This window comes from Cyanistes caeruleus, unplaced genomic scaffold, assembly GCF_971803275.1.
Source record: "Cyanistes caeruleus unplaced genomic scaffold, bCyaCae1.hap1.1 HAP1_SCAFFOLD_103, whole genome shotgun sequence".
NCBI lineage: Eukaryota > Metazoa > Chordata > Aves > Passeriformes > Paridae > Cyanistes > Cyanistes caeruleus.
The window spans coordinates 476,160-503,422 of NW_028255905.1; the positions used below are offsets into that span (position 1 = coordinate 476,160).

Below are 27,263 nucleotides of genomic sequence, written 5' to 3' on the forward strand. Positions count from 1 at the left end.
CTCCCTAAATAGAGGAGGGGGTAGTTTTGGCGAGGAGGAGTCATCAAGAGATGAAGGAAAACCATTCTTCCTCACTCTCACCTTTCTACCTTTACAGTGGTTGACATTACAAATAACATTTGGTACAACTCCAATTTCCTCCCTTGTGACTTTTAAATGGGTTTCCAGATGTAAGGTCTGTGATCTTCCTGAACCCGTTTATCAGTTTTTCTTTTCTCATTATGAGCACATCTAAACAAACATACAGTGACAAGTAATTTTTTACCTCAGTCCGAGATTCATTATCTCAAATCCTGCTTCTCACTTAATCATTAACTCTGACTAGTTCCAGCAAGGCCTATCTCTAGCTAAGATCTACAATTTTTTTAAAATATCTAATTGTTTATGAGGGAAGGAGGTTTCAGAGGGTCCTGGGCGGGCTGGGGGAGACTAGGAGGGAACTTTGAAGTACTTGGGGGTTCTGTGAGAGGTTTTGGGGGTCCTGACCTCTGCAGATGCCCCAGAGATGCTGTAAAATGCCACCTGCAGCAAGATGCTGATGGGGATTGGGGGCTCCATGTTGGGTTTAGTCTTTCTGGCACTGGGGCTTGGCTTCTACCTGAACAAGAATGTGAGACGGGGTCCCTAGGTTTGGATATCCCCTCTCCTAGAGTGTGTGTCTTCCTTCAGGGCCCCCAAGCCCAGTGTCACACCCTTTTCTCTGCCCACACAGCTCCTGAGGCAGCGACAAAAGTTTCTCTAGGATTGAAAGTCAAAAAATCCACTCTCCTCAAGGAATTCCCATTGTTGGTCTGTGTCCTGATGGACTTCATTCTCCTGCTTTCATCCAGGTGCTCACAGGGAGCCAGGAAGATGTGGAGCCTCCCAGCCAGGTGTCTTCCCAACACAGATCACCAGGACCACGGATCACGAGGGCTCTGCCCAACGGGGGTCACTGGGGATCATCCAACGCCCATCCTCCCATGGGGGATGGAGCTGGAGCAGCGCACGAAGCTCTTCCCGCACTCGGGGCACTCGCAGGGCTTCCCTTACTGGTGCCTCCGTTGGTGTCGGGTCAAGTGAGAGCTCTGTGAGAAGCTCTTCCCACACTGGGGACACTCGTAGGGCCTCTCCCCAGTGTGGATGCGCCGGTGGACGGTGAGGGTGGAGTTGTCCTTGAAGCCCTTCCCGCAGTTGGGGCAGCGGAAGGGCCTCTCGTCTGTGTGAATCCGCTCATGTACGAGGACATGGGAGCTGGTCTGAAACCTCTTCCCACACTGGGGACACTCGTAGGGCCTCTCCCCAGTGTGGATGCGCTGGTGTGCCCTCAGATTGGAGCTCCACCCAAAGCTTTTCCCACATTCCAAGCAGGTGTAGGGCCGTTCCCCTGTGTGGATCACCTGGTGTCTCATCAGTTCAGAGACATCTCTGAAGCTCTTCCCACATTTCCCACACTCATAGGGCCGTTCCCCAGTGTGGATCATCTGGTGATTCCGCAGGCTGAAGCTCTGGCTGAAGCTCTTCCCACATTCCCCACACCCATAGGGCTTTTCACCAGTGTGGGTCACCTGGTGCCGGATCAGCTCAGAGCTCCACCTGAAGCCCTTCCCACATTCCAAGCACTTGTGGGGCTTCTCCCCCAGCTCTGAGCTCCGGCTGGATCTCTGGCCGTGTTCCTGTCACTGGGGGGATCTTTCCTCCTCACAGCTCCCTGGGCTGGGTTTGCAGCCCTTCCTTGTGTGGCATCTCCAGGGCTTTTCCTCCTCCGCCTCCATCTCAACACAGTTTGGGAAAGAAAATTCCTGGTTAGGAGGAAAAAAAGAGAAGAGACCGCCTTGGACTGGGGGTTCCTCCATGCCCAAGGTCATCTCAGAAAGTCACTGGGCTTCTTGTGTCTGTAACAAACCAAAACACCAAGATTCAGCCCAAACATCCTCCAAACATCAAAACGAAGATCAAGAACTACCCAAACATCAAATTCAGGCAAAACCCACTCCAGAATACAAAGATTCAGCCCCTGCAAAAAAGCAAACCAGCAACATTTAGCCCAATAAATCTCAGAAACACCAAGATTCAGCCCAGCGAAAATCATAGATCACCCTCTCCAGTCACCTGCTGACTGTGGGCAGGGCAACACTCCTGGGACTGCACATACAGGGAGGGTGGAACCTTGTCCTGCTTCCTCTTCCTGCTCTTGCTCCTCCGTGTCCCTACTCTTCCTCACACTCCACTTCCTCCTACTTCTCCTTCTCCCTCACAAGTCCACCTTCTCATCCCATGTGCATCCTATGCCCGTTTTGTTCCTCAACCCCGCTTCTCCTTCCCTTCTCCTCCTGCCCCCAGGCCCAGCACCCACTGCCGCCTCCCTCTTCCCCCCCAGTCCCACAGCATCCCACCGCAGGGGCACGGATGCAGCTGGGCCAGCTCGGCCTGGGGCAGCGCTGGGCTCTCGGCCGCTTCCGCCCGCACTCGCTCCCCACTGCAGCCGCTCCCGCCACCACAGCGCGGGGGGGCCCGGCCTTGGCGCTCCCCCCTCCCACCTCCCCAAATTCCCCTCAAGGGGGGCGCCAAGGCCCGGGGAGGCACAGGTGGGATCCAGGTAAGACCACTGAGGGAAGAAAATGGAATGTTAGAAGGGCATCCTGGACAAAGGGATGATGACCCCAAAATATCTCTCAAGGGTCCCTTGGGAGCATGTGGAGGTCGTTTGCACATTCCCCCAGAGCTAACTAGGGACATGGACACCCAGGGGGGCAAGAAGGGAAGTCCAGAAGGGATTTAGACAACAGGGGATGGATGGTGTTGGTGTGCTGGGAAGGGATTGGCTGAAGGGGAGTGTGCAGGAATGTGCTTAAGGCAAGAAGCAGCAGGAGGAATCTATGGGGTAAGAAAAAGGATGATGGAAAAGAGGAGGAAGAAAAAAATACTGAGGACTGGGATGTTTTTCAGACGGGTCTTATCCTCAGAATTTGCCAGCTGACTCAGATCCTTTGTATCCCAGTTTTGGAGGACAGGAAAACAAGGAGGTGAGGATTTCAGGGGGTTTCTCTGAGCTGGGAGCGGCAGGAGCGGGCGCAGAGCTGCGGCACCGGGAGCACGGGCTGGGGGCCTGTGGGGAGCTGTGGGGCCGGGCCGGGGCTGTGGGGCAGCCGGGGCTCAGCGCCGGGCGCTGCCTGAGCCCAGCACCCCCCGGGCAGGGCCGGCAGTGGCCCCCGGCCCCCAGGAGGCTGCGGGACGCCCCGGCCGCTGCCCGGCCCCGTGGAGCTGCCGGCCCTGCCCGCCGGGGGGGCCGCCTTTGGACACTGCGGCAGGACAGGGACCGGCTCTGGGATACGGGCTGGGGAGGGGAGCCTCAGCACAGCCAGCACGAGGAAGGAACAGCTCACAAATGGCGATTAGACCTGCAAGGATCAAGATCAAATATCTGGCAGAGCCATGGCTGAAGTGAACCCACAAGTGTGGGCAGCCCCAGGGAAATTGGCAAAATTAGATATGGAGCCTCTCCACATTTCCCTGAAGCAACCAGGACAAGAGGTGTCCAAAAGCAATCCCCTGTTCCAAGGGAGGGAAGGAAGGGCTCACAGCCTGTCTGGGAGTCCTGCTCAAGGCACGGCTTGGGGAGCCAGGGATGGCTCCCTAGAATGCTCCTATCCTGCCAAACAAGAAATCCAATGGAATCCACAGAATGCTGCAGGACCCAAGAAGAAGAAATGAGATGATGAAACCGAGGCACCCCACACTCTCAGATCCTTACACCAGCCTCAACCAGCTGCCCTCCTCACACTGCTGCCATTCACAACTTGATGCAAAAGATGCTTTCTGGGGATCTGCCCACTTCCAGAGGATGCAAACACAATTCTGCCTTGGGCTGGCAACAGGAGCTAGAAGGGAAAATGCTCAAGACATGGACGGTCCTTCTGCAGGGATGCATGGAAGCACCAGCCTGATTGGGGCAAGCCTTGCAGGAAATATCAAAGGAATTGACCTCACCCCCAGGGACTGGCTTAATGCAGGATGTGGATGACTTGATCCAGTCAGGAGGACAAGGAGAAGAGGCAGAGGAAGCCTCTGTGAAATGGCTTCATTTTCAGGCTAAAAATCAGCTTTGAGTATCTGAAAAAAAAGAAACGGCAAATGGTAGAGAAAATGGTTAAATATTTGGGACCTATATTGACAGAAGCTTTGTCTTGTATTGACCCTGAGAGGGTCCAGGAAATCTCAGAAATAATGTTTCCCTGGACTAAAATGGAGCTGCAGCAATTCTTAGGATTAACAGGGAATTGCAGGAGCTGGATTGAGGATTCTCTTTTCTAGGCAGAACATTGTGTGACTTCTTTAGCCCCAGATAGTCTCAATGTTATGGTGTAGATATAAGAAAGAGAACAAAACTTAACAAAACGAAAAAAATAAAATGATTGATGCCCCAGCCATGGCTCTTCCAGACTCAGAAATCTGAATTGCAAGGGAATATTAAACAGGCCACCCCTGAGCCTGCACTGAAGGCAACGCAGCAGCAGCCAGGGCTCCCCAGCGGGGGAAGCCCCTGGGCCTGCCCACAGATCCTCTGCTCAAATCCTCGGCCTGGCCACCCTCCTTTGCCATCTCCAGCCACTGCGGGACAATCCTTGCTCTCACTCTTGCAGCTTCAGGCCTTTCTGTGCCTGCCCTCGCCACAGCTGCTGGGGAAGGCACCGGGACAATTCCACTCTGCCTCTCAATTCCACTCACACTCTGCCCTGCCTGGGATTAGCTGCTGGCAAAATAGACCAACTTGAAAATGGCTTCAAATCTAATTTCTCTAAAGGAACTTGGTTTGCCTTTGCCTTGGGGAAAGGAATTTTAATCTTTCTTTTAAAGGAATTTTAATGTTTCTTTTCCACCACTCAGCAGAGATGAAATTAACATCTCAACAGACTGGGAATAGCCCAAAAGATTCCCCCCAAGATAACGACCATCAACAAATCATCAACACCCAGCAGCAAACATCAACCAACACCTGCCCCAGACACTGCCCCAGGCACAGCTGGAGACACCTGGTCTGGAAAAGGCTGAGCAGGAAATCCAGGAGTGCCCACCTAATTCACATCACAGGCACAGAAATCCGGCTGCAACAGGAAACCAAATCCTAACAACTCCACACCTTCAAACCAATGAACAATAAACCAAGGGATTTCTATGGGGTCAGAGTGTATGAATTTAGGAAAAATCTAGTCAAACTCATGTGTCATGGAATGATTTTCTCTGCACACCCAGCCTAAGTGTGGATTTAATGATTTCTGTTGCACATCCTGGCCAGAATCAGGTTGTGCCTTGACTCTCTAGCACTAAAGACATTGCGGGAGAGTTTTTGATTTTCCCAAAGTTTCAGTGAAAGGATTACACCATTAGAATTTTTTTTTTGTAATAATCTTGATTTTATATTGTCAGTTCAGTTTGGGCCAAGGTAGGGAGAATCAATTTTTAGGCCGAGAGAGAAGTAGGAAAAATTCGATTGCCTTGAAAATTTTTTGGGAATGTTTGTGCTTGGCTCATAGTTATAGCAAAAATTCTGTATGGGTTTTTGCATGTTCACTTTTAGGCTGTTTCTGAAAAACTAGAAGAGGTTTAAAGGTGACCCTTTATCTCATAAACACTTATTAGAGTACTGTAAAATAAAATAAACCAAAACAAAACACAAACACATTGTGAGGCTGGCACATGTGAGTCATCCCATGTCTGCCCTGGAAGAGAAGCTTTGTTCCAGGCAGCCAGGAGAGGAGCTTTAGAAATGCAAATTAACACTGATGGCCCAAAGCCTGCACAATGGCCCAGGGGCTTCCTGCCTGCAGGAGGAATTGGGCTGATTCCCTCTGCCCCTCAGCCCAAGCTCTGCCTGCTTGCACAGATGGAATTTGCACAGATAAAGGCACAGCCCATTGTGAGGATATCTGACTCTGCAGCAGAAATTGGTTCAGCTGCAAAGGAAAACAGAAAATGGAGAATGTTGTGAAAACTTCACTAAAACAAGTGGGGGAGAATCATCCCTGTCCCCACTCCAACATGTGCTGTCTCTGTCTATGTTATATAGGGTGTATCAGACCACTGAGGTTTATTTGCTACCACAAGTTCAGGGAAACCAGTTGGGAATCCAAGTACGTGATGATTTAATGAGAGAAAAGCTGACAATTGATGCAGCCCTGGCTGGAGGGAGCACCCAGAAATGGGGAAAAGATGAACAGCCACCCGAACAAATCCTGCAACACCATGGACCAGACCCTGGGAACCCTGATAAATTCATAGCAGGTACCAGAGAAAGCATTTCTCATTTCAATGGCATAATTAGATTACAGGATGTCATTGAAATAACACCCAACCACACAGCTCCAGCTCCTGACCTTCCCCCCAACCAATCCACTCAGATGAGGAACACAACATTTCACCATGGGATGGGATCAGATTACGTTTTAGCAGAAAAAGGAGAGGTTTGGGAAAAGTTAAAAGATTCAAACTGGTGATGGCAAACAGATCAGCAAGGAAAAGGTGCAGAAACAGATAACAAAGGAAATAGCAAAGCAGCTCAGGTACTTGTCCAAACGTGGAAAGGATGGGAACGGGACACAGTTTTGTGCTTCCCTCACAGACCATGGGTTAAACAAATGCTGTTTCTCCTCTCATGTGCTACAGCAACTCTCATCTTTTTACCATGCACCACACCTTGCTGAGTGCAGCTCATTCAGCAGCTGAGCAAGGGGATGCAGGTGGCAGCCAGGCCTCCTGAGCCACAAACGGCTACAAAAGGACAGAGAATGAGGGCACTGACAGCAATCCCAAAAACAAAGAACTCCCAGGAAGAAAAAACAGAGGCAGTGAGTGAATCTGCTTGGAGAAGGGGCCAGGGACTTACACATAAGGAAGCAATGGGAGAAATCACCAGTTTCAGAAAATGTTACTAATTGACAAGGACTGCTGCTCAGACCAAGTCCCGATACATTCCTGAACTTCCAGAAGATCAAACACTTCACAGAGCCACGAATATCGGATGTTATACAAAAAGGACATGCAGCAGGCGGATCGGGAAGGCTGAACCTTCCAAGCACCTCGGCCAGTGCTGGGCAAAGGGACAGGGACATGCGGCCGGGAAAATCAGGACAAAAACGAGGCCGCGTCCTCCAACAACTGGAGAGAGCGCACGGCAAATGCCCCATGGCCTCTCCCTTTGGGCAGCAATAAAGTCACTTGCACACCACTCCTCTGGCTCCTTGGGCCACACAAACCTCTGGCGCCGGGAATTTTCCCGCCCGGCCCCGGGCCCAGCGCAGCCACCTCCGGCCTCCCGACACGAAGCGGGACGAGCCAGCGCTGCTCCGCCACCGCCTCCTGCCGAGGCCCCAGCGGCAAGGAGACCGCGGGCAGCCGCTCCCGCAGCGCCCTCAGCCCAGGGCCAACACGGGCCGGCCACGGCACAAGCCACCCGCCACAGCCCCCTGCCGCCCCTCCCGGGCCCGCAGCGAGCCCCGAGCCCCCGCAGAACCGAGCGCGGCTCCCACCTGCGATGGCTGGGGCCGCCTCCGAGCTCCGCCGCCGCCTCACCGGGCTCCGGCCGCTGCTGCCGCCGCTGCCGGGCCCGCACAGACGCTCCGGCAATGGCGGCTCTCCTGCCCCACGGCCGCCCTGGGGGCGCCAGCGGGGCCGGGCTTGTCCCCGCTCTGCCCAATCAGCGCGCGCCAGAGCCACGAGTGACGGCAGCAGCAGCCAATCGCAGCCAGAGGCGGGCTCTGCACACGGCACGGGCTCGCCTGCCTTGGGCTGAGCTCCGCCATTTCTCGGCCCCCTGGGCTGAGGAGCGGCCCCGGCGCTGGGCCCGGCCCGGGCAGGAGGCCAAGGAAGCGCCGCTGCGCTGAAGCGCCGGGAGCTCGGGGTGCCCGGGAGCTGAGGGCGCTGCGAGCTGGGGGTGAGTCCGGGATGGAGCAGGGCATGCCGGAGCGAGGCCAAAACTCTGTGACTCTCCTTCCTGTCCCGGGCGGGGAGCAGAACACTCAAGGAAAGGCTCGGGGGTCGGGATGAGGGTGGGGACAGTTCAATCCTTGGTCACGGGCACAGCACACCTGACTTGGGGAAATTAAATTAAATTTATTATCAAACGTGTCAGAACAAGAAAACGAGAAACAAAGTAATTCTTACGGAAATCCATCTTCCCCCCAGCTGTCCCTCCTTCCCGGGCTTAACTTTGTGCCCCTCTCCGTCCCCCTCCCCGCCCAGAGGCACAGGGATGGGGGTCACAGTCAGGTCATGTCACTGCCTCCCCCTGAGGGCCAGGAATCCTTGTCCTGCTGCAGCCTGGGGTCCCTCGCAGGGGCCAGAGTCCCTCAGGACCAGGCTGCTCCAGCGGGGATGGCCAGGGGGATCCCCGAGTCCGGCCAGGAGCCACTTGCATGGCTGTGCAGGGGCTTCTGCCGGGCTCGGGGCCTCTCTCAGGCACCCCCTGCTCCGGCCCGGCCTCACTGCCCCCCTCACCCCCCATGCAGCGAGTGCCCGGGCAGGGAGATGCACGATTTTCACGGGGCTGAATCTCGGTGTTTCTGAGCTTTATTGGGCTAAATGTTGGTGCTTTGTTTTTTTGTGGGGGCTGAATCTTTCTATTTTCGGAGGATATCAGCATTTTGGTGTTTTGGAAGTTTTTGATCTCTTTTGATGTTTGGAGGATGTTGGTGCTGAATCTTGGTGTCCTGGAGGTTCTTTCAGACACAAGATGCCCAGTGACTTCCTGAGAGCACCTTGGGCAAGGAGGTACCCCCAGCCCAAAGTGCTCTTCCCTTGTTTTTTCCCCCAAACCAGGATTTTTCATTCCTAAGCCGTGGCTGGATGGAGGAGGTGGAAAAGCCCTGGAGAAGCCGCATGAGAAGGGTCTGCAAACGCAGCCCAGGGAGCTGCGAGGAGGAAAGATCCCCCCTATACCAGGAACATGGCCAGAGATCCAGCCAGAGCTCAGAGCTGGGGGAGAAGCCTCATGGTGGGGAGAAGCCCTGCAACTGCTTGGAATGTGGGAAGGGTTTCAGGTACAGGTGCGAGCTGATCCAGGAGCAGGTGATTCACACTGGGGAAAAGCCCTACAAGTGTGGGGAATGTGGGATGAGCTTCAGCTACATCTCCTACCTGAGGGAACACCAGAGGATCCACACTGGGGAAAAGCCCTACGAGTGTGGAAAATGTGGGAAGTGCTTCAGCAAGAGGTCCAACCTGAGGGCACACCAGGTGATCCACACTGGGGAACGGCGCTACGCCTGCTTGGAATGTGGGAAAAGCTTTGGGTGGAGCTCTGACCTGAGAAAACACCAGTTCATCCACACTGGGGAGAGGCCCTATGAGTGTCCCGAGTGTGGGAAGAGGTTTCAGTGCAGCTCCACTGTCATCAGACATGAGCGGATTCACACAGACGAGAGGCCCTTCCGCTGCCCCGACTGCGGGAAGGGCTTCAAGGACAACTCCAACCTCACCGTCCACCAGCGCATCCACACTGGGGAGAGGCCCTACGAGTGTCCCCAGTGTGGGAAGAGCTTCTCCAGGGGCTATCACTTGACCCAACACCAACGGAGGCACCAGTAAGGGAAGCCCTGCGAGTGCCCCGAGTGCGGGAAGAGCTTCGTGCGCTGCTCCAGCTCCATCCCCCATGGGAGGATGGGCGTTGGATGATCCCCAGTGACCCCCGTTGGGCAGAGCCCTGGTGATCCGTGGTCCTGGTGATGCGTGTTGGGAAGACACCTGGCTGGGAGGCTCCACATCTTCCTGGCTCCCTGTGGGCACCTGGATGAAATCAGAGGAATGAAAATCCATCAGGACACAGACCAACAATGGGAATTCCTTGAGGAGACTGGATTTGTTGACTTTCAATCCTAGAGAACCTTTTGTCGCTGCCTCAGGAGCTCTGTTGGCAGAGGAAAGGGGGTGACACCGGGCTTGGGGGCCCTGAGGGAACACACATGCTCTGGGGGAGGGGATATCCAAACTTAGGGACCCCGTCTCACATTCTTGCTCAGGTAGATGCTGAGCCCCAGAACCAGGAAGACGAAACCCAACATGGAGACTCCAATCTCCGTCAGCATCTTACTGCAGGTGGCATTTCATGGCGTCCCTGGGGCAACCGCAGAGGGCAGGACCCCCAAAACCTCTCACAGACCCCACAGGTACCTCAAAGGACCCTCTCAGTCTTCCCCATCCTGCCCAGGACCCTCTGGAACCTCCTTTGGACTAACTAATTTTAAAAAATTAGGTATTTTAGAAAATTTGGAGATCTCAGCTAGAGACAAGCCTTGCTGGAGCTAGTTAGAGTTAATGATTAAGTGAGAAGCAGGATTTGAGATAATGAATCTCGGAGTTAGGTAAAAAATTACTTGTCATTGTATGTTTGTTTAGCTGTGCTTATAATGAGAAAAGAGAAAGTGATAAACGGGTTCAGGAAGATTACAGACCTTACATCTGGAAACCCATTTCAAAGTCACAAGGGAGGAAATTGGAGTTGTACCAAATGTCATTTGTAATGTCAACCATTGTAAAGGTAGAAAGGTGAGAGTGAGGAAGAGCGGTTTTCCTTCATCTCCTGATGACCCCTCCTCACCAAAACGACCCCCTCCTCAAACTGGGGAGCCAACCATGCAGTTGTAATGACATTTTAAACTGATTACAGTGCATTTTAATCCAAAGTGGGGAATGGGAAGTGTTAGCATTATGCATATGTATTAGTATTAATATGTATTAGTATTTTGGATATTCAAGACTATTGTAAATAAATTCACACTGGAATCTTTTGTCAACTTGCAGTGCGTATTAAGGGGTGACTCCTGCACTCGCCCAGTGCTGTGATTAAACATCCACTGTGTAACTTTAAGCTGTTGGAGAGGTTTTTTGTCCATTAACAGATTGATGTTGATACTGGATCAATATTGCTATTTTGGTAAATCACTGCCAGTCTCTTCCCAGCCTCCCCAGGACCCACCAGAGCCCCTCCTGTTCCTCTCAGGATCCCACAGCCCCCTCCCAATTTGCCCCCACTGCCCCAGGACCCCCAAACCCTCTCCCAGTCCCTTCCCAGCCCCACCCGGACTCATCAAGACTCCTCCCAGTCTCTTCCCAGCACAACCAACCTCATCCCAATCCCTGCTTTCCAATCCCCAATCTCCTTCCAGCTCCTCCAGGCTCACTCAAATCCCTCCCAGTGACACCCAGTACGCCCCAAACTCCCTCCCAGTGTCCACCAGGACCCCCAGAACCCCATCCCACCCTCCCCAACATTCTTCAAACCCCTTCCCAGGCATCCTCAGCACCTCAATCCCTTCCCCAGTTTAAACCAGTCTATCTCAAACTCCCTCCCAGTTCCTCCCAGCACACCCCAATCCCCCTCTGGGCCCCCCCAGTGCCTCCCCCGCTGCCCCCGGCGCTGTGGGGGCCGGGCCGTGCCCCAGTGCCGGCTCAGGGGGTGCTCCAGGCTGCCGTGCTGCACCCGGCAGCTGGAGCTGAGCCCGCATTGCCGGGGGCGGTTTCCAGCAGCACCAGGAGCTGCTGGCTCCAGTCCCCGCTGGGGAGCACGGCAGTGGCCAGCACGTGGCCCGAGAGCTGCTGCTGGCCCTGGGAGCAGCTCAGCTGGATGTGGGCAGGGGAGAAATCCATCCGGGAGCAGAGCAGGCGGCCGGGGCCGGGCTGGGAGCTGGAGGGCACCAGCGAGATGGACACGCTGGGATGGGCACTGGGAGAGATGGGAGACGAGTTGTGTGGCATTGAGAGGGACTGGGAATGGACTGGCAGGGACTGGGATGGCACTGAAAGAGATGAGAGTGGATACTGGGACACTGGATGAGGGCGTGGAGGTCTGGGAGTGAAGTGAGAATGAATTAGGAATAGACTGGGAATGGCTAAAAAGGAGTGGGCGGGACTGTGTTGGCACTGGGCGGGACTGTGGTGTCACTGGGAGGGACTGTGGTGGCAATGGGAGGGACTGTGGTGGCACTGGGAGGGACTGTGGTGGCACTGGGAGGGACTGTGGTGGCACTGGGCGGGACTGTGGTGGCACTGGGAGGGACTGTGGTGGCACTGGGAGGGACTGTGGTGGCACTGGGAGGGACTGGGAATGAAGCGCGCGGCACTGGGCGGCCGAGTCCAGCGCGGGGTTCTCGGCTCTGTGGATCTGCCCGGCAACTGATGAGTCATCAGAGAGACGCGCTCTGATTGGCTGAGGGGCGGCAGATCCACGGAAAGGCGACATGGACAGGCGGGGTCACTGGGAGAGGCTGGGATGGACTGGGAGAGGCTGGGATGGACTGGGAGAGGCTGGGATGGACTGGGAGAGCCACGGGAGCCATTGGGAGGGACAAGGGGCCCCGGGGATGGGCACAAGGAAGGCTGGGGGCTCTGGGGTGATTCCCAGGGAGGTTTGGAGGGACACGGCCGGGCCCCTCTCTGTGCCCCGCGAGCAGCGGCCCGGACAGAAAAGTTCAGGAGCCGGAGGAGGTGTTTCTCAAGATTGATTTTAATCCTCATTCTCCTGGTCTGATTTGCTCAGTCCTAAGTTCAGTTCATTTCCCCGTGTCGGGCTGTTGTGCCCCTGATGGTGATCCCTGAGTGACCTCTCCCTGCCCTTGTCCCGACCCACGAGGATTTGGATTTGTTTCAGTTCAGTGGAATTCGTGGTGATTTGGGGGGAGCTGGAGCAAAGCAGCTGGAAAGCACAGTGGGCGTGTGTCCTGGGTGGATTATGATGTTAAATTGTATCCCCATTCGTCCACCTAACCCAGACACAGGTTCTGTATTCTTAAAATTCCATCTGAGAGTAAAAGTGAGTGGAAAAGAAGCACCAAGTCTGTTATCAGACTGCACTTGCTCCCCCCGCATCGGGAGTTTTGACTACAGCACAGACAGACAACAAGACACAGATCGCCTTGGCTTTCCAGCTAGCCGGAGCAGAGAGGTCTTCCTGGACTGTTTTCTTTCCCTTTTCCTGAAACGAATCGAACCTGCTCTGGACTGGGGACTCGGGGGAGCACCGGGAGCACCCCTGGACTACCGGGAGCCCAGCCTGGGCAGCGGCATTTTCCAGCGCCAGAGGGACTGATAACAGAGCCAACACCCCCAGGAAAGAGACCCTCTGAAGTTCCTCATCTCTGCTGAAGGGCGAGAGGTTTTGTAATTTGATATCGTTCATTTTTCTGCTGGGTAGTGCTGTGCCTGGGAAATAAACAGGTTTTTTCCACTCCTCTCAGAGAAATCTCTTCCCGAACTGGATGGGGGGTGGGAGAAAGGGGCCACGTGGGTTTGCTTCCCGGGGGGAACCCACTGGAGGTTTTCTCCCAAATTTACCCTAAACCAGGACAATCACCCAAATTACACAAACACATCACAAAATTCCAGAAACATCCCTCAAAATTCCAGAAAAATCCCAAAAAATGGCAGAAAACACCCACAAAATTTCCTAAATCTTCTCTAAACCCTACCAAATTCCAGAAATATCCCACATAATCTCCAAAAATTTCCGCACAAGCAAAGAAAAACCCCTCAAAGCACTTCAAGACTCCTCAAAATCCCACAAAATGCCAGAAAAACCTCACAAAATTACACAAAAAAATCCACAAAAGTCCCAAAATCTTCTCATAAGCCTACCAAATTAAAGAAATATCCCACAAAAATCTCCACAGATTTCCGCACAAAGAAAAATCCCACACAATTCTTCAAGGCTCCTCAAAATCCCACAAAATTCCAGAAACACCCCACAAACTTGCAAAAAAACCCGCACGAATTTCCTAAATCTTCTCATAAGCCCACCAAATTCCAGAAAATCACCACAAAAATCTCCACAAATTTCCACACAATCTAAGAAAAATCCCACACAATTCTTCAAGGCTCCTCAAAATCCCACAAAATTTAAGAAAATTACCACAACTTTACAAGAAAATTCCAGAAAATTCCCTTAAACTTCTGAAAACCCCACCAAATTCCAGAAACATCCTACAAAATCTCCACTAATTTCCACGCAATCTAAGAAAAAGGCCCTCAAAATTCTTCAAGTCTCCGCAGAATCCCACAAAATTCCAGACAATTCCTCAACATTCCAAAGAAATCCCACCAAATTCCAGAAACATCTCACAAAATTCCAGGAAACAATCCACAAAACCCACAATATCTTCTCATAAACCCACCAAATTCCAGAAATATCCCACAAAATCACCTCAAATTTCCACACAATCTAAGAAAAATCCCACACAATTCTTCAAGGCTCCTCAAAATCCCACAAAATCCAAGAAAACTGCCACAACATTCCAAAAAAATCCAACAAAATTCCCTAAATCTTCTGAAAACCCCACCAAATTCCAGAAAATCTCCACAAAAATCTCCACTAATTTCTGCACAATCTAAGGAAAATCCCACACAATTCTTCAAGGCTCCTCAAAATCCCACAAAATTCCAGAAAATTACCACAACATTCCAAAACAATCCCACCAAATTCCAGAAACACCTCACAAACTTACAAAAAAAACCCCCACGAAGTCCCCAAAATCTTCTCATAAGCCCACCAACTTCCAGATACATCCCACACAATCTTTACAAATTTCCACTAAACCTAAGAAAGATCCCTCAAAGTTCTTCAAGTCTCCTCAATATCCCACAAAATTCCACAGAAACTCCACAACATTCAAAAAAAATCCTAAAAATTCCAGAAACATCCCACAAATTCCTTCAAGTTTCCTCAAAATCCCACAAAATTGCAGACAATTCCAAAACATTCCAATGAAATCCCACCAAATTCCAGAAACATCTCACAAAATTCCAGAAAAAATAAGCAAAATTACCCAGGTCTCCTCATAAGCCTACCAAATTCCAGAAATATCCCACAAAATCTCCACAAGTTTCCACACATTCTAACAAAAATCCCACACAATTCTTCAAGGCTCCTCAAAATCCCACAAAATCCAAGAAAACTGCCACAACATTCCAAAAAATCCAACAGAATTCCCTAAATCTTCTGAAAACTCCACAAAATTCCAGAAAATCTCCACAAATTTCCACAAAATTGAAGAAAAATCCCACACAATCCTTCAAGTCTCTGCAGAATCCCACAAAATTCCAGACAATTCCAAAACATTCCAAAGAAATCCCACCAAATTCCAGAAACATCCCACAGCATTCCAGAAAAAAATCCACAAAATCCCCAATATCTTCTCATAAGCCCACCAAATTCCAGAAATATCCCACAAAATCGCCTCAAATTTCCACACAATCTAAGAAAAATCCCACACAATTCTTCAAGGCTCCTCAAAATCCCCCAAAATTCCAGAAAATTACCACAACATTCGAAAAAAATCCCACCAAATTCCAAAAATCTTCTCATAACCCTACCAAATTCCAGAAACATCCCACAAAATCTCCACTAATTTCCACACAATCTAAGAAAAATGTACTCAAAGTTCTTCAAGTATCCTCAGAATCCCACAAAATTTCAGACAATTCCACAACATTCCAAAAAAATCCCACCAAATTCCAGAAACACCTCAAAAATTCCAGAAAAAAATCCACAAAATTCCCAAAATCTTCTCATAAGCCTACCAAATTCCAGAAATATCCCACAAAATCACTAATTTCCACACAATCTAAGAAAAATCCCTCACAATTTTTCAAGTCTCCTCAAAATCCCACAAAATTCCAGAAACACACCACAAAATTCCAGAAAAAAATCCACAAAATTCCCAAAATCTTCTCATAAACCCAACAAATTACAGAAACATCCCACAAAATCTCCACTAATTTCCACACAATCTAAAAAAAATCCCTCAAAATTCCTCAAGTCTCCTCAGAATCCCAGAAAATTCCAGAAAATTACCACAACTTTCCAAAAAAATCGAACAAAATTCCCTAAAACTTCAGAAAACCCTACCAAATTCCAGAAATATCCCACATAATCTTCACAAATTTCCACAAAGCCTGAGAAAAATCCCACACAATTCTTCAAGGCTCCTCAAAATCCCACAAAATTCCACAAAATTACCACAACATTCCAAAAAAATCCCACAAAATTCCCCAAATCTTCTCAAAACCCTACCAAATTTCAAAAATATCCTTCATAATCTTTACAAATTTCCACAAAACCTAAGAAAAATCCCTCAAAATTCTTCAAGTCTCCTCAATATGCCACAAAATTCCACAGAAATCCCACAACATTCAAAAAAAATCCTAAAAATTCCAGAAACATCCCACAAAATCCTTCAAGTCTCCTCAAAATCCCACAAAATTCCAGACAATTCCATAACATTCCAAAGAAATCCCACCGAAATCCAGAAATACCTCACAAAATTCCAGAAAAAAATCCACAAAATTCCCCAGATCTTCTCATAAGCCCAACAAATTCCAGAAATATCCCAAAAAATCTCCACAAATTTCCATGCAATCTAAGAAAAACCTTTCAAAAGTTTTCAAGTCTCCTCAAAATCCCACAAAATTCCAGAAACATCTCACAAAATTCCTGAAAAAAATCCACAAAATTCCCAAAATCTTCTCATAAGCTGACCACATTCCAGAAATATCCCACAAAAATCTCCACAAATTCCCATGCAATCTAAGAAAAATCCCACACAATTCATCAAGGCTGCTTAAAATCACACACAATTCCAGAAAATTACCACAACATTCCAAAAAAATCCCACCAAATTCCCTAAAACTTCAGAAAACCCTACCAAATTCCAGAAATATCCCACATAATCTTCACAAATTTCCACAAAGCCTGAGAAAAATCCCACACAATTCTTCAGGGCTCCTCAATATCCTACAAAATTCCTCAAAAACACCACAACATTCCAAAAAATCCTAACAATTCTTGAAACAACCCACAAAATCTCTCAGGTCTTTTCAAAATCCCACAAAATTCCTGACAATTCCACAACATTCCAAAAAAATCCCACCAAATTCCAGGAACACCTCACAAAATTCCAGAAAAAAACCCCTCAAAATTCCAAAAATCTCATAAGCCAAACAAATTCCAGAAATATCCCAAAAAATTTCCACAAATTTCCACACAATCTAAGAAGAATCCCTCACAATTCTTCAAGGCTTTTCAAAATCCCACAAAATTCCAGAAAATTACTACAACATTCCAAAAAAATCCAACAAAATTCCCTAAATCTTCTGAAAACCCAACAAAATTCCAGAAACACTCTACAAAATCTCCACTAATTTCCACAAAATCTAAGAAAAATGTACTCAAAATCCTTCAAGTCTCCATAAAATCCTACAAAGATCCACAAAACCCCAAAACAATCCAAAAAAAATCCTAAAAATTCTAGAAACATCCCACAAAATTCTAAAAAAAAAGCAAGAAATTCCTTAAATCTTCTCACAGGCTCACCAAATTCCAGATATATCCCACAAAATTCTCTACAAATTTCCACACAATCTAAGAAAAATGCTTTAAAACATTTCATGAGTCTTCGAAATCTTTCAAAATTCAAAAAAAATCTCACAAAATTCAAGAAACTTCCACAAAAATCTCTTCAATATCCCACAAAATTTAAAAAAAATCCCACAACATTAAAGAAAAAAATACCACAAAATTCACTAAATCTTCTCAAAACTTTACCGAATTCCAGAAACATTTCACATAATCTCCACAATTTCCACAAAATTCTACAAAAATCCCTCAAAATTTGAGAAAATTCCACAAAATTTAAGAGAAGTTCCACAACATTTGAAAAAAATACCACAAAATTACCTACATTTTCTCCCTTCACCAAATTCCAGAAACATCTCACAAAATCTCCACTAATTTCCAGAAAATATTAGAAATATCCCTCAAAATTCATCAAGTTTCCTCAATATACCACAAAATTCCAAAAAAATCCTACAAAATTGCAGCAAAATCCCAAAAAATTCTTAAATCTTCTCATAACCCTACCAAATTTTTGAAACATCTCACAAAATCTCCACAAATTTCCACACAATCTAGGAAAAATCCCACAAAATTGTTTAAGTCTTCTCAAAATCCCACAAAATTCTACAAAAATTCCACAGAAATGCCACAAAATTCTTCAAAATGTCACCAAATTCCAGAAACATAAAAAAGATCTCTTCCAATTTCCACAACATTCCAAAATATTCCCTCAAAATTCCAGAAACATCCACACAGATCTTCTCCACTTTCCACAAAATTCCAGAAATATCCCTCAAAATTCTTCAAGTCTCCTCATTATCCCACAACATTCCAGAAAAATCCCACAAAATTCAAAAAAAATCCCCAAAAATTGCATATAAATCCCACAAAATTGCAGGAAAAAAAAAAAGTCCTTAAATCTTCTCAAAACCGAATCAAATTTTTGAAACATCCCACAAAATCTCCACAAATTTCCACAAAATCTAAGAAAAAGCCCACAAAATTCTTCAAGTCTTCCCAAATTCCTTCAAAATTTCACAAAAACCTCAAAAATTCCAGAATCATCCCACAAAATCTCCTCATAATTCCAGAATAACTCCAAAAAAATCCCACAACATTAAAAAAAAAAATCCCACAGAATTCCATGAATCTTCTCAAAATCCCACCGAATTCCAGAAACATCCCACAAAATCTCCACAAATTCCCACAAAATCTAAGAAAGATGCCTGAAAATTCTTCATGTCTCCTCAATATCCCTCAAAATTCCATAAAACCCCCACGAAATTCCAGAAGCATCACACAAAATTTAAGGAACAATCCCACAAGATTCCAGAAAAATCCCCAAAAAATTCTTCAAGGCTCCTCAAAATCCCACAAAATTTCACAACATTCAAAAAAAATCCCACAAAATTCCAAAAAAATCCCACAAAAATATTTAAATTTTATCAAAATCCCACAAAAGCTCAGAAAAATCCCATGAAATTCCAGCAAAATCCCACCAAAATCCCTGAAACGTCTCAAAACCCTACCAAATTCCAGAAACATCCCAAAAAATCTGCTCCAATTTCCACAAAGCCTAAGAAAAATCCCTCAAAATTCCTCAAGTCTCCTCAAAATCCCACAAAATTCCACAAAAAACCCACAACATTCCATAAAAATCCCAATAATTCTATAAACCTCCCACAAAATCTTTCAAGTCTCCTTAAAATCCCACAAAATGGCAGAAAACACCCACGAAATTTCCTAAAACTTCTCAAAACCCTACACATTTCCAGAAACATCCCAAAATATCTCCACAATTTTCTACAAAATTCCAGAAAAATCCCACAAAATTGCAGAAAAATTTAGAAAAACCCTCAATCTTATCAAAACCCTACGATTTTCCAGAAACAACCGAAAATGTCTCCATAAATTTCTACAAAATTCCAGAAAAATCCCATAAAATTGCAGAAAAATAAAAAAACCCCTCAATCTTATCAAAACCCTACCAATTTCCAGAAACATCCCACAGAATGTCCTTATATTTACACAGAATTCCAGAAAAAAAAAAATCACAAAATTCTTGAAAAGCCCCACAAAATTCAAGAAAAATCCCACCAAATTCCAGAAAAATCCCACAAAATTCTCTAAATCTGCAAAAACCCTACCAAATTCCAGAAACATCCACAAAATCTCCAGTGTTCCACAAAATTCCAGAAAAATACCAAAAAACTCTTCAAGTCTTCTCAGAATCCCACAAAATTCTAGAAAAATCCTCAAAATTCCAGAAAATTTCCCACAAAATTCCCTAAATCTCCTCAATATCCCACAAAATTTTACAAAATATCCCACAAAATTCCACAAATTTCTCACAAAATTCCAGTAAAATCTGATGAAATTGTTAGCGTTCAGGAGCACAGACAATCATGAATGATTATATGCAGGTGCTTTATTAAGAGATCTGGGTGTCAGGGGTACACATACCCAAATCTGACCCGACTTGGTTTTGAGTTGAACATGTTTTCGTACTCTATCGTTATATAACTTACATATTAATTATTAAACTAACATCGTTCTATTGTATACATTGATGTTACCCAAGCATGGATTTCTCATGATCCCCCTCAGCCCCTTAACCTTGTTCCTCATGTTCTTTAAACAATAATTATATCTAATCACATCTAACAATTGTATCATTTATCATCTACTGACTACACAGGTGCAGTTTCACCTGATCTTTAGCAAGGACAAGGCCTGACATTTCCCAGAGCCTACTTTTCCCAGGCTTGCCAAACCTAACTTTTTTTCTAAGTCCATGAATTTTCTATGATTTCAAAGCCTTTTACTATCATTCCCCACTTTGAAAGCATTTTTACTTCACTAGAAGTGCAAATGTTTTCACTTGATACAGTCCTTTGTTTCTGAGTTTATACTTGATGTTCTTCGAATCCTTTATAGACGTAAGAGTTGTCCTGGATGTTGTCACGAACTGGAGAACCAGAAGATGGTGGGGGTGGATCTCACATCAGTGCCTTTATTATTTTCTGGTTCCAGGACATTTTTTTCCGTATTTCTCCCTTGAAGATGCTGTCAACTAACCAAATTGCTAAGAATACAGTTAGTAAGATGATCACACTCTCAATGATAGATTTAATCCATGAACTCACATTCCACCCTAACCCTTTGAAGATTTTGCCTAACCAACTTGTAGACAAATCCTTTTGCTCTTCCTGTGCTTCGTGCTCTATTTGCTGCAATTGATTGATGTCATATTCTACACCTGCAGTCACATTTGGGGTGTGGACACAGTAATGATCAATCCATCCCTTTAAAAAACTCACACACTCCATGCTCTTTCAGGAGTAGTAAATTGTAATTGTATGTTTAGTTCTTTAAATCTTTCTCAGGTCACTCTAGCTAATTTATCTACCGGACCTGTAAGTTTGTACAACATTTCTTTATTCTGATAGTTTGCTATAGGACCGAGCAAAGACTCCAGGGCCCACCCAAATTTCACTCTACTAGAGGCTTCTTGCCAAGTGTCATCCTGATTCTGTTCCTATTCTAATCTTCCCTAGCTATGCCTGTGTCTAGTCACTGAGTTGTTTTTTAAGCAGATTTCACATTTTGACATTACTGATTTTGCCATTGTTAGCATCCGTACCGAGATTAATTTTTGTTTCATCAATTTCACCGATGCCTCTGCACCCCAATGACATTTGTTATGTTTCATTTGTAGAACTTCATTGGAGGACTGCCAGAGATTCACCGCTCTTCACAGAAGTAAACGTGAACGCCGTTTATTTCTATCTTTAGTGCACCTTTTATAGGGTTCTACAGGGTCCGTGGGCAGAGCAAGTTACTATTGGCTAACACACACAGGTTTACATTTTTTCTCCTGTACACAAGGATTTTGTTTTGCTTTACTCTCTCTTCTGCAGGAGGGTTTCAAGGACTTTAGCCTTTAATATCACAAGTTATTTCAAAGACTGGTTTGTGCAGACAGGCCTTTACTAATATATAAAATATAGCAACAATTCCCCCTTTCTCTTTTTGCACAAACCAGGCTTTGGATGTGACTCATTCTATACTCTTATGAAGACAAGATAACACACAACTTAGACTGTCATCCCCATTAACATTATAAGTAAAGTCCGTCCCCCTTCTAGCACAAGAGACCTCAACCATCTGGTGATGCCCCAGCTGGAGAACCATCTTCCAATGGGGTCACTATCTTCTTTCAGGGCATGTAACCCATCCTGAAGCTGTTGTAGTTGCCCATGGATGGAAACTGAATGATCAGTAAGATTGAGACAGCACATGCCTTCAAACTCCTCACAACCATGTCCTTGTGCTAAGAGCAAAAAGTCAATTGCGGCTCGATTTTGTAATACTGCATGACGTACACTACTCACATCGGCTGAAAGTTCACTTAACATTGTGGATGTTAAATTCAATTTTTTCTTAGTCTAACAAGTGAGCCTTTTTAGAGTTGCTAAGCTTTAATTCATTCAGGCTTCACTTTAACTGACTGATGTTTTTTATTTTATCAACTACATTCAGCAATTGATGTAAGCTTGGATGGAAACAAAGTAAGTTTCCCAAAATAACAGGGTTTTCTTCGTGGATTAGCAGGAATCTCATTCCATGCTCTATCTCCACAGATTAGGAATATGGAACTAGGTAATCACTTTGGTAATTGTTCTGTGAGATTGCACCACTAATAAAGGCTTTACTCTCAGTGTGAGTAACGAGATCAGCTATAGGGTTGTCTGCAGCCCAGTGCTGCATTACTTTGTTAGAATGACGTTTTGTCGGGGGTTCAAACATTATCCATCCACCTGAGGTATTGGTGGAACCTAACAAATCTAATTCTTCTGGGGGGCCCTATGGTAACATTGAGAACTTTGATAATTTTTGCTTGCCAGCAGGCTTCAAGTTGTCTTAATGTGAAGCCAACAGTGCAATTGCACTCTTGCAACATTGCCAATTGATTCAGTCGAGTCTCATTACTAATTAAACCTTTAAATGCTGCTTGAGGATCCCATTCAGGGACTCCTATGAGACAGGTGTGAAAGGATCTCCAGGTGTGGCTAGGCTCAGACACATTGACCTTTGGCCAGTTCAGTGTGCCAGAGTGACCCATATGTTCTGTCACTTTTGGATGTTAGTTAGCAGACAGTTGGTCAGGACTATACACAACACAATTACCATAAGCAGTTTGTTGTTGGGAAGGTAGAATTAGAAAGAAATTATAAATATGATTTTGTAGCCAGAAAGGCTAAGGAAGAAATACAAATGATAGCACGGTTTGAATAATTCAAAGAAACCGGGCTGGTATGCCAGAACACATTCTTTCCTGCAATAAAACCAAGCTGAGACCCCTCATCCCAGCCTTATAAGGAAAGGTCTGAAGGACCCTGAGATAACTAAAAATATGCAAAAATAGCGATTTCTATAGGTTGTACACAAATGTTACTATATTAGTATACTTAGAAAGATTGGTTAGTTAAGGAATAGAATATTCAAAGGTATAGGTTATATAAGTAGTGGTATAGAAGAGCTCGCTCTCTTTTCTCTCTCTTTTCGCTCTCTCTTTTTTCTCTCTTGCTCTTGCCCTCTCTCTCTCTCTTTCACTCTCTTTTCACTCTCTTTTGCGCTCTCTTTTTTTCTCTTGCTTGCTCTTTTTTTCCGTCTCTCTTGCCCTCTCTTGTTCTCTCTCTACCTCTCTACCCCACGCCCTGAAATAAACTTCTAACACTTAACTCGATTATAGAGGTCTTTGCCGTGTCTCTGACCGTCCCCAGAAAGCGTCTCCTACAGATTGGCGAGCCAGGCAGGAGCAGATCGTTTTCTTCAGCTGTAAGAGACCCTCATGGACGGTAACTAACACTTATCTGTCGTGCCTGCTTTCCCAGTACCGTGAGCAAGGACCACGCTGCTTAGCAGCGAGTTGGGCCGAAGCTCTTTAAAGTTGCAAGGGGAGTTCCTGAGTCCAGAGACGCTGAGGATCGGTGTCTTTTGGAGCTCTGGGAGACTCAGCCCCGGGATTGGAGCACAGCGAGGTGCCTGGCACCGCTTGGTGCTGTGCTGGAAAGGGGTTCTGAGCTCGCTGCAGTGTTGCAAAGCAACAGCTGACAGCGGAGCTTGGTGAAGGAACCCGAAAAGCAGCGTCTGGAGCCGCAGCAGGGGAGCCTGGCCAGCCCCCACGAGAAGCTGGGATTGGATACGCTGTTTTCTCCGGTACTGAGGTTAGTGCGCACAAGTTTTAATCATGGGACAATCTTACTCTATTCACGACAGAGACCTCTATAAGCGACTAAAACATTTATTACGCTCTGAGTCCAATAATTTACCGAAACAAGAGCTAAAAGATCTTTTAGAATGGACTCTACTTAACTTCCCCAACGCTGACCGTTCAGCTGTATTTACTAGAGATTTTTGGGACACGGTCGGTATTAAACTCTTTAATAATATCTCACACCGCGATATGACAGCCGCGCAGCTGGTCCCAGCGTGCAGAGCCCTTGTAGAACTCTTTCATAATAAGCAACAACCATCAGTGGCTGTCGCGTCGGATCCGGTCCCTACTACGCGTTTGTCCCTGGCCACGGAGACCCGAAACGTGGCCAGGCCCGTTCCGGCCCCCCGAAACTCAGCGACATCCGCAGTTTCGCGCGTCCCTTCCCCACCCCCCCCAGCCCCCGTGATTTCGCAATCTGTTCCGGTGACCCCATCCCCCTCGGCAGACCCTGCGGCCCCCGCCCCTGCTCCCCCTCCCCCTCCCGATACTGTTCCCGCCCCCAGTGTGGCAAGCGGCGAGCTCCCCGCTCCCTCAAGAAACCCCGTCTCCGCTGTCACAACCCCCGCGCTGCCCACCCCCGGCTCTGCCCTCGCGGTGCACCCCGCCCCTCCCGCTCCCGTCACCGGTGCGACCCCGCCCCTTGACTCCGCCCCTGCGCCTCCGCCCAGCGATGTCATCATGGCTCCTCCCCCCGTCGGTGCTGTCGCCTCAACTCCACCACCCCTCCTCCCCACCGGAGAATCTCCCGCTCCTCCCCCGCTGCACCCTGCGGCCGTCATCGCGGCTACTGCCTATATTCTATCTGCGCTACAAAATCACACTTCAGCCTCTTCCTTAACTCTTCCACTACCTCCTGTCACCGCGGAGTCAGCCCCGCCGGCAGCAGCGGGTCACACCCCGGCCCCTGAGCCGACACAGACCACTGCTGCCTCGATCTCGTTGTTTCATTTTTCTCCGCCTCCCGTTTTGCCGCAACCTGCAGACGTTCCAGCCTCCGCTGCCCAGTCCACCCCGGTCCCCTCAGCTCCTTCTGCTGTTTCTCTCTGGCCACGCGGTCCCGAGCCGCAGCAGGTCCCGGTTCTGTCTGCCACGAGGGCCGCCACCACCGACCCTGGACCGGAACTTACACAAACGCAGTGTCAACCACAGGTTTCCACACGGTCACAAAACACCGCGCTACTCCCGCCAGCGTCTGGTCCTGTGTATTCCCCCGATCCTCTACCAGACCCGGCTGTAATATCACCAAGAACTGCCGCTTCGCTGTCAGATGCCCCCGCGTATTACAACTGCGAACAACTAAAACCTGCTTCCCTGCCCCCGGCCGTGCCGCAGCTCCCAGAGGCTTATCCGCAAGTCCAGCACCCCGTTCTGCCCCCTGACCGTCCCCTATCGCAGCTACTGTCAGCCGACACTACAAATACAAGGCCGCCGCTACACCTGACTACACAAAAGGTACAAAAGGAAGGGGGAATTTCTAACACAGTATCTGCATTAATAAATACAGGAGAGACAGTGAACTATTCTATGCATGCAACAGCTAATCCCCTGACTTTACCACTTCAAAGTGAGATTGTAAAATCCGAAGCTCCACTACACATAAATTCCCAAGAATGTTATGATGATAGCCAACTTACAAACTGGCTGGAAGTCAAAAGACAAATTTGCAAAGAAGAAAACATAAACCCCCTAGCAATGCCGGTGTTATTTAGTCAGCAGGCGGGCGGTCCAAGAACATGGACAGCTATTCCACCCCAGGAGATAAAAGAACTGCGAAAAGCGATAAAGGACAGTGGCATTTGCTCTCCATATTTTAAACAACTACTGAAAAGTACACTAGAAGAGCATACTCTCACACCCAATGACTGCAAAAATCTTGCTAGCATCACCCTTACAGATTCGCAATTTATGCTATGGGAATTGAAATGGAAGAGACTACTCAGAAATGTATTGGACAATTATAGACGTAGTAATGATCCAGATTTGCGTGCTCTCACCCTGTCAAAGCTCACAGGTGAACCTCCAGATGACCGAAATGAAAATCAGATAAACCTGCCTAGGGTAGCATTAGATGACATCAAAAAAATGGCACGCCGAGCCTTTTTGCAAATTCAGCCTGCTGGAACTTTTGAAAAAGCTTATAACCTTATTAGCCAAGAAGCCTCTGAGCCATTCACAACATTTGTGGATCGTGTAATTCAAGCTGCTGAACGCCAGTGTGGTGATGATATAGCCCGTCCAATTATGATACGGGACATTATCGAAAATAATGCTAATGCCGAATGTAAGAAGGTGATCAAAGCCTTGGGAAAAGAAAAGCCAACAGTGCCAGAAATGATAGACGCTTGTAACAAAATAGGAAGTCCACAACATGTAGCAGCAATTCAAGCAACTGAATTAGGGAGAACCTTAGGAGAGAAGCTGGAAAAAGCTCTTTTAGCACAAACATCACAAGCTGCAGTAATCGCGGCTCAAGCAGAGGCACGAGATCAAAAGCTCACTGAAATCCTAACTGCGCTACACCTGAATTCACAGAATACCCCTATGGCTGTGATGCCTGCTGCAGCATTCCCTTCGGGACCTTGCTATTTCTGCAAGAAGCCTGGGCATTTTGTAAAAAACTGCCCAGAGGCCAAAAGAGCTAATCCAACATTTGGCCAAGGTCCCGCCTACAAGAAGGGAAGCCATCATCCTTTGCAACACCAAGAATATAAAACCCTACTGCACATCGAAGTCTGCTGAAACCTCCACACCAGCCAGTGAACCTGCAAAAAAGAGCCAAGAAGCAGACGCCCAAGCCTGATCTACGCAGAATCTTCAAGAAGAAAGTGATCTACCAGAAGCAGCTCAAGAAAAAAAAAAAATGGAGTTCTGTCGTTTACCCAAGTGCATGTTGTTTTTATCTTTTTGTTTTAATCAGTATAGTGATAATTGTAGTTTTAATAGCTATACCTTGTATACTCCAATGCATGCAGAAACTAATGAGTAGAACCGTATCTAATATCTTAGTTATTCATAGACAAAACGGGGGAGATGTTGGGAAGGTAGAATTAGAAAGAAATTATAAATATGATTTTGTAGCCAGAAAGGCTAAGGAAGAAATACAAATGATAGCACGGTTTGAATAATTCAAAGAAACCAACCGGGCTGGTATGCCAGAACACATTCTTTCCTGCAATAAAACCAAGCTGAGACCCCTCATCCCAGCCTTATAAGGAAAGGTCTGAAGGACCCTGAGATAACTAAAAATATGCAAAAATAGCGATTTCTATAGGTTGTACACAAATGTTACTATATTAGTATACTTAGAAAGATTGGTTAGTTAAGGAATAGAATATTCAAAGGTATAGGTTATATAAGTAGTGGTATAGAAGAGCTCGGTCTCTTTTTGCTCTTTTTTTTGCTCTTTGCTCTCTCTTTTGCTCTTTTCACTCTCTTTTTGCGCTCTCTTTTTTTCTCTTGCTTGCTCTTTTTCCGTCTCTTGCTCTCTCTATATCTCTCTACCCCACGCCCTGAAATAAACTTCTAACACTTAACTCGATTATAGAGGTCTTTGCCGTGTCTCTGACTGTCCCCAGAAAGCGTCTCCTACAGATATTTCTGGAATTGTGTGGAAATTGGAGGAGA

General features: G+C 47.1%; 3 protein-coding genes across 3 annotated transcripts in view; 1 reads left to right on the forward strand and 2 right to left on the reverse strand.

The window, feature by feature from the left end:
* Window positions 1-27,263, reverse strand: part of LOC147646281 (uncharacterized) — a 274,673-nt gene that overhangs the window by 16,145 nt on the left and 231,265 nt on the right. The window lies entirely within an intron of this gene.
* On the reverse strand, window positions 982-7,778 carry LOC147646282 (uncharacterized). Its single transcript, XM_086873662.1, has 2 exons — window positions 7,755-7,778; window positions 982-1,655 (listed from the first exon to the last, which is right to left on the reverse strand). The coding sequence occupies exons 1-2, from the start codon at window positions 7,776-7,778 to the stop codon at window positions 1,029-1,031; spliced, it is 651 nt and encodes a 216-aa protein (XP_086729788.1). The 3' UTR covers window positions 982-1,028.
* LOC147646283 (uncharacterized) overlaps window positions 8,753-27,263 on the forward strand; it is a 232,039-nt gene continuing 213,528 nt past the window's right edge. Inside the window, exon 1 of the mRNA XM_086873663.1 lies at window positions 8,753-9,237. Within this exon, the coding sequence (XP_086729789.1) occupies window positions 8,821-9,237 (417 nt within the window). The 5' untranslated portion in view covers window positions 8,753-8,820. The remainder of the gene's footprint in view (window positions 9,238-27,263) is intronic.

Bases quoted from the DNA above. Each gene is read 5' to 3' on its own strand.
- LOC147646282 (XM_086873662.1), bottom strand. From the start codon at position 7,778: ATGGCGGAGCTCAGCCCAAGGCAG. The intron at 1,656-7,754 runs GCGAGCCCGTGC...CCCCAGTGACAG, and splicing joins CGGAGCTCAGCCCAAGGCAG to GAACACGGCCAGAGATCCAG.